Below are 7,172 nucleotides of genomic sequence, written 5' to 3'. Positions count from 1 at the left end.
GTGCACGTGAGGTATGGGTTACCTGCCGAGCACTCCAGTGCTCGGACCTGCAACTGACTTCACAAAGGGTCACGGCGAACTCCTACACGATATCCGTGATCCACAGTAGGTTGATCCATCAGGGGCGATCCCACCCTGATAATAGTCCAGCTCGCTCAGCAAGGCACACAGTATTCTTTATCCCTTACTAACAAGTAGCTAATGGGGCAGGTTCCCTAACTTAGGGTCTGTCCCTACAATACTTCACTAGGATGACTCAGGGCTATCTGAGGCCTAGGGGGATCGCTGGCCTAGTGCAGGGAGTCACTGACTCCTGCACCCTACCTCCTTCCCCTAGCTGCTCCGGTCACCAACTAACGTGCTGCCAGCCCGCGAAATGTATCTAAATCTCCCTTGCAGGGAGATTCTCTAGCCCTATTGGCTCCCTGGCGTCACGTGGGGCGCTGCTGAGGCTCATGGGACTTGTAGTCCCTTCCAAGAGCCTTCCCTGGTAGGGTAGGGTTCCCGCGCTTGTCCTGCGCATGCGTGAACCTCCCTGCCTGTCCCCGCGCCGAAATCCCTTCTGCGCATGCGTGCGGAATCCCCTATGACGGTGACCGGGACCCGACCGAGCCCTAACAACGCGTCCGCACGCGTTCCTGGCAACCGGTCGCCTGCACCTGAGCCAGCCACGCTATGCGCGCACACGCCCCCGCACCTCCCCACGAACGGCTCTAACCTCCTTAGCGCTGCGGTGAGGGTCCCGAGGGGAGGGGGGGTCCGCAACGCTCGGGGGACCTGGCTACATGTGTATTTGTGGGGTAGTAGTGTGTGTGTGTGTGTATTTGGGAGGGTATTATTTTGTGTGTGTATTTGGGGGGTAGTAGTGTGTGTGTCTGTATTTGGGAGGGTATTAGTTTGTGTGTGTGTATTTGAGGGGTAGTGTGTGTGTGTGTGTGTGTATTTGGGAGGGTATCAGTGTGTGTATTTGGGGGGTATTAGTGTGTGTGTGTGTGTGTATTTGGGGGGTATTAGTGTGTGTGTGTATTTGGGGGGTATTAGTGTGTGTGTATATTTGGGGGGTATAAGTGTGTGTGTATATTTGGGGGTATCAGTGTGTGTGTATTTGGGGGGGGGGTATTAGTGTGTGTGTATTTGGGGTGTGGGTAGTAGTGTGTGTATTTTGGGGGGTAGTGTAAGTCTGTATTGAGGGGGTAGTGTGTGCAAGTATTTCGGGGAGGTAGTGTGTGCATGTATTGGGGGTAGTGTGGGTGTATTGGGGGGGGGTAGTGTATGTATGTATTGTAAATGACAAATGGTTTTTGCACAAAAAAAAAACAATTAAAAAAAAAACTAAATAAGGGGACTTATTATTGTGAGATGCATTTTGTTCCCCCACATATTTTTTCTTTCCCCTAATTCTGATTAAAGTAAGTTTGTCGTATGTTAATGCTTATACGGTATAGACCTACTGTATTAGTGTGTGTACAGTATATGTATGTGTTTGTGGGGGTGTAATATTCATGCATGTGTCGCAGCCCTCGGAATATTTTGGACAAAGATTTATTTTTATTCTTTAATAAAATGGCTCTTCTTCTTTGAAAGGTTGCAGACCCCTGGCTAGCTGCATACTCCATAGAGGAGCCACTTTCTCTCACTGCTCCCTATTAAACATGCTGTAAAGCCGTCGTCCCCCATCCTGTAGAAGGTTTCAGTCCATATTTTTTTTAATGGAGCTGAGTTCTTCTCTTGCACTGGGAAGAAGCTTTTTTACAGCATATTGAATGAGAGCCACGGCTGATCCCCATGAAGAAATTGAAAGAGGAAAAAAAAAATAGGGGGCTTCATATATGAACTAGCAGAAGGTATAAAGCACTATTGCTCAGCCCATTCACTTCAATATGTTATATCAACCATTCCACTAAGGGGACCCTGAGTTCTCAATTGTATGAGTATTTATTTAACGTGCTCCTCTCACAAGCTGTATTCGATGTGTACTGAATCTTTCACTCATCAACTCAGGAATCTAACTTGCAACTCCTCCTTACATTTAAATAGCATGCTGCTATATACAGTACAGTGGCAGTACAACTATTCTGTCCCTTGCCCCCTTCTCCTGCCAGAGGGGTATATCATCTTGCAAGTAAGGGTAAAAAAGAGACAAGCTGCATTAAAAAGAAAGTATCAATAACAAGCTTCCAGCTGTCTAAGGCCTCGTCCAGAGTGGTGCTGAGCGGGCGCGCGCGCTCACGCTGGACCCGTTGCGACAATGCACGTGGCCTGCGTGAGCGGGCGGGTGCACCTGCTCGGTGCTCAGCCGCTTGCCGGGCAAGCAAAATTGATTTTGCTGCTCGCAAGCGCGTCACGTGAGCGGTTCGCCAGCTCCATGACGTCGCGGCCGCGCCCCCAGAAGCGCACGCATCTAGCCGGCCAGGAATCGCCCGGCCGAGCAGGGCGCAGCGCTGGAGCGCCACTGTTTCAACCCTGGACGAAGGCTAAGGCTGCGATTATAGTGCCCAAGCGACCGAGCGCGTGATGTCACGCGGAACAAACCAGACAGGAGGCGTGGCAGTGACGTCAAGTGAGCGGTTCGCCCTCATTGGCTGAACTGCTCACGTGACGCGGCTGTCGCACGGCAAAAACAATTTTATCTCCTCTGTAATCTGTCGCTCCGTAGCGCTTGGTCGCACGCACTACGTACGCCTTCATTGGTCTCCATTAGTTTGTTCCTGCGTCGCGCGGCACCACTATAATCGCAGCCTAAATATTTCCGACTCTAAATCTCATTGGACTGCAGTTTTCTCCAAGTAATTACTTCTGGTGCCCTCTAAATGCCAGTGTATAAAACACTGCAGCTAAAGTCTATTGTGGTGATCATTTCCAATGGTTAGAGGAAAGCTGGGACTGAAACAGCATCCCACACATGGTAGGGGGTCTTTGTGTTGGGGCTTCTAAAACGAGGAGTTTTGGGGTTGTATAGGGGTAATCATTATTATTACTGTGTTGTGTGTCATCATGAGGGAGAGAAAGATGAGGTAGTAGTTTCAGATTTTCAGCGGTATCACTCTAGCATATCACAATAGCCCCCATCCCCCCCCACACACACTTTCTGTCATATACAGACACTTTGCTCCCAGGCTTCCTGTTTTCGGTGTGCCTGCAACAGATACTGTAAGTGTAAGGCAGATATGGTATCTTGGGGAATTTCTTACTTTTGCTCATGTGACATGCAATCGAGTCACTGCATTGCTGGAGATGAGTAGGAGAGGGGGGAGGAGGTGGGTGGATGAAACCACCTTTTATTATGTCAAAACAGGGAATCCCACTCAACTGGTTTTATGGCTCCTGGTGAGTTTCTATGGGCAGAAGAACCGGATCAGTGCTGGGAGACTCCTCCCAGAGAGCAGAGACATATATCTGCCTTACATATGTTTCAGCTTCACAGTTACATCCCTGAGACAACAGAGAGAAGCTTTCTCCTAACTTCGCACAGCAACAACAGCAGAATGGCTTCTATGGGGCTTCAGGTTCTGGGCATTGCATTGTCCCTCATCGGCTGGCTGGGCACCTTAGTTTGCTGTGCCCTTCCCATGTGGAGGGTGACTGCCTTCATCGGTAATAACATTGTGGTGGCCCAGATCATCTGGGAAGGTCTGTGGATGAACTGTGTGGTGCAGAGTACGGGGCAGATGCAGTGCAAGGTCTACGACTCTATGCTGGCTCTTGCCCAGGATCTGCAAGCAGCTCGAGCCCTTTTGATCATCGCTATCCTTGTGGCCCTGTTGGGAGTCATGATGGCCATCATTGGAGGCAAGTGCACCAACTGCGTGGAGAACGAATCTTCAAAATCCAAAATCATGATCGTGGCCGGCATCGTCTTTATTGTGGCCGGCGTCCTCACCCTGGTCCCAGTGTGCTGGTCTGCCAACAACATCATCCGGGACTTCTACAATCCGCTGGTGGTGGAGGCGCAGAAGAGAGAGCTGGGGGCTTCGCTGTACATAGGGTGGGCTGCCGCCGCTCTGCTGATTCTTGGCGGAGCCCTGCTGTGCTGCAACTGCCCACCAAAAGAGCAAAAAGCCTATTCTGCCAAGTACACAGCGGCACGCTCAGTACCGGCCAGTAACTACGTCTGAACAGCCACAAAAGGACACTGACTGTTGCGTGCACCTACCTTCCCCCATCTAAACAGCCACCAAGGGACACAGGACCCTTGAACACCTGAGCATTCCTTTTTTTCTCCATCCTTGTGACATTGATATACGTTTTGGCACCTCCTGCGAAGCGTCTGTACCACACCTTTGAAGACTGGAGAGACACCCTGAAGGATCTGTCACAACTCTTAACTGTACCCATCCTCTGGCAGAGGCAGCTTCAATGTACAAGCCCGAACAAGAGAGGGAATTAACAACCCCACCCAGCAGAGGATGCTGTCACTATGCAGAGACTGGGGTGTGAACAGAGTGGCTGGGATTTTGGGTTGGGAGAATTGAAGAACAGTGGGGGGGTAAGGTGGGGGCAGGGGGGGGGTGTAAAATCTCTCTGATACCAGGTGCTGCATACTCTGCAACAACCCACAAAACAAGGGGATGATGCCTAGTGAGTTTTGGTTAGACAGGTGCAGGCTGATAGGGACATGTCTGCAGGTGTACAAGTCATGATGTGTACTGCTGACTCCTTGTGGTCATATTGCAACGCTGCAGAACAGCCAATCAATTCAAGCGAGGGCTCCGGGTGCTGAAAAAATAAACTAGAGGTCAAAGTAAGGGGAAGAGAGAGGGTCAGCGGGGAAAGAACAAGCACAAAGAGACAAGCTCTGGGGGGAAGAGAGAGGGTCAGCGGGGAAAGAGCAAGCACAAAGAGACAAGCTCTGGGGGGGGGGGGGGGTGGGAACCTGGGAAAGTATATCTATTTACTGTAATCTACAGTATACCAATGATTTGCCATTACTAAGAGAGAGAAGGGGTGCGGTGATGAGAGAGCTTACAATATCAGTATTCTCCTTTTGATTTCTGCTTAAATAAATGTGACACGCACAGGAAAAAATGCCTAATTTCCCATACCAGATTTTTTAGTTAGTTTAGCAGGCAGAGGTAGAAGTAAAACGATAGGGGTTATTCATTAAACTGCCATAGTACTGTACCAATCTGGGCACTTTCGCAGGGAAACACCCTTTGACTGTCCTGATCAGCACTATCGTAGTGTAATAAAATAACCCCCCCATATCTCATGTTACTGGTCTATGTATCACTGTATATATCCTAGTATGTGTTCTTTCTGTATATGTATATATGTATCCCATTTTAAGATTCTCCTCATTACATTCCACCAGTTATAACTCTCTCGCACCCCCCCCCCCCCCCTCCAATCTCTCTGTCCACATATTGTCTGAAAAAGACTTGCAGGTCTGCATTCCTGTAACTGCTAACCTGTGTGAGACTTGCAGGCAATTTCTCAATTAACTACTCCCCTCATGGAGACCCAAAGGCTGCTTTTAACATTTTCCCAAGCCAAAGAGCTGCAGGGTGTTCCCTATGCCACCCTTCCCCCCGCCTTCCCCTACCTAATCTGAAAAACAGCACTCCCTTGACCCCTCCCTTGCTAGAGACCGGCAGGTTTTTGAAGGTGATAATTGCAAACTACTTTCCACTGGCTCAAACCTGATACAACTTTGGGCACACCCAGAATAAGGCATGCCTCCTATGTTCTGCAACATGTGTCAACAAGAAGAGCCAAGAATGTGTTTATTGTTTAAGTCTCTTCTATTTTTGTAAGAGTCTTTTTTTTTATCATATATTTTATGCTATTCAGAATTTTTTTTTAAAAAAAAATCTGTTATTTTGTACAATAAAAATGTAACTGTTAATCTGCCTGGACCTTAAAGTTTTTAAGCATGTGTTGGGCTCTGTGTGTGTACAGGGACGAAGAGTGGGAGGACGGAAGGGAATTAAGGGGGATATCCCTGTCAAATCGCGCGGTTTGACATGGTCATAAAAAGCGGAATTCAAATTTGACAACTTGCTGTATTCTGTTACATAAATTGGATCGCTTACATGGCGTCTATTACAATGGCCCATTTTGCGTGGTTACACAGCCCATCCGCGTAACGTGTACTGTTTTGTTTTGAAGTGGAATTAACATAACGTCACCAATATCACCTTAAAGGGCTTGTGAAAAAATAATAATGTAAAGACTGTAAATAACGTATGAAATAAATATTTCAGAAAATACATTGAGTTTGTATTATATTCTGCGGGGTTTGGGGGGACGGGGGACTATTTCGAAACAACCGAAGTGCTTCCTAGTTTTGTTAAAAACAGTATGCACATATAATGGCGTGTGTGTGTGTGTTTAAATAGGGATATAAATGTTTGCAGCAATGTACATCATGAGTTAGATAGTAGGGTAGAAGGGCAGAAATGACAATAGAATAGTTAATTAGGCATATTAATTAAGTGCTCATCAGACTTGAAATAGGTTGTGTGACTTGTAATAATGCAATTCCGCAACTATTGATACAAAATCTCTGAGCTACTTGACGTGGTTTAGCCTTTTTCAGTTAACGGGCTCTTTCCGTGCGTTTATGCACTTCTAGCAGCTATGAGAATACCCCCCTAAGAGTCAATAGTTTTCTGTGTGTGTGTGTGTATGGGAAATGTGTCTGTGAGAGGGGCACTGAGTGATGGTGTGTGAATGAGAAAGATGTCAACATCCAAGCACTGAAATCAATTATATTTTGAGGGTCCGACACATAAAAATGTCATATTCGTTTTAAAAGTGCAGATTTTTGCATTGGTGAGACTGCTAAAGTCTTCGAGACCATTGACACTTAAATTCGGTGAGTGTGACTCCAAATTAGTAAAGAAACACTTCTTGAATGTGCATTGTGCAGCAGTTAGTAGGGCGAGCCGGGGGTGAGAGGAGGCTCGTGCACCTGGAAACCTACGGAATCAGGTAATGCTACTAAACTTATTTTTTATCAGGAAGAGGGGTGGGTATCGCTGCTTTAAAATATTTTTAATAACTTCATTCTACAGAATATAGATAACAACATGCTTCTTGTGTCAGCCAAAAGCTCATTAAGGGTGCAATTTCACCCAAAATCAACGTCGCGTCAAACACGTCACGTAAAAGAGAGGCCAATTACAAGTGCTACCCTAAAAATTATCTAAAGCAGGGGTGCTCAACTCCAG

General features: G+C 47.3%; 1 protein-coding gene across 1 annotated transcript; it reads left to right on the top strand.

The window, feature by feature from the left end:
• Positions 1-3,366: 3,366 nt before the first annotated feature.
• On the top strand, positions 3,367-6,209 carry CLDN4 (claudin 4). Its single transcript, XM_075594521.1, has one exon. It carries the CDS (start codon positions 3,408-3,410, stop codon positions 4,113-4,115), a length of 708 nt encoding a protein of 235 aa, XP_075450636.1. The 5' UTR covers positions 3,367-3,407; the 3' UTR covers positions 4,116-6,209.
• The last annotated feature ends 963 nt before the right edge of the window (positions 6,210-7,172 follow it).

The sequence above is a fragment of the Ascaphus truei genome, chromosome 3 (assembly GCF_040206685.1).
Source record: "Ascaphus truei isolate aAscTru1 chromosome 3, aAscTru1.hap1, whole genome shotgun sequence".
NCBI lineage: Eukaryota > Metazoa > Chordata > Amphibia > Anura > Ascaphidae > Ascaphus > Ascaphus truei.
The sequence above is the reverse complement of the archived record's forward strand: the minus strand, read 5'-3'. Positions and strand labels throughout refer to the sequence as shown.

What these genes read in the sequence shown, in the direction of transcription:
- CLDN4 (XM_075594521.1), top strand. Translation starts at nt 3,408, where the DNA reads ATGTTTCAGCTTCACAGTTACATCCCTGAGACAACAGAGAGAAGCTTT.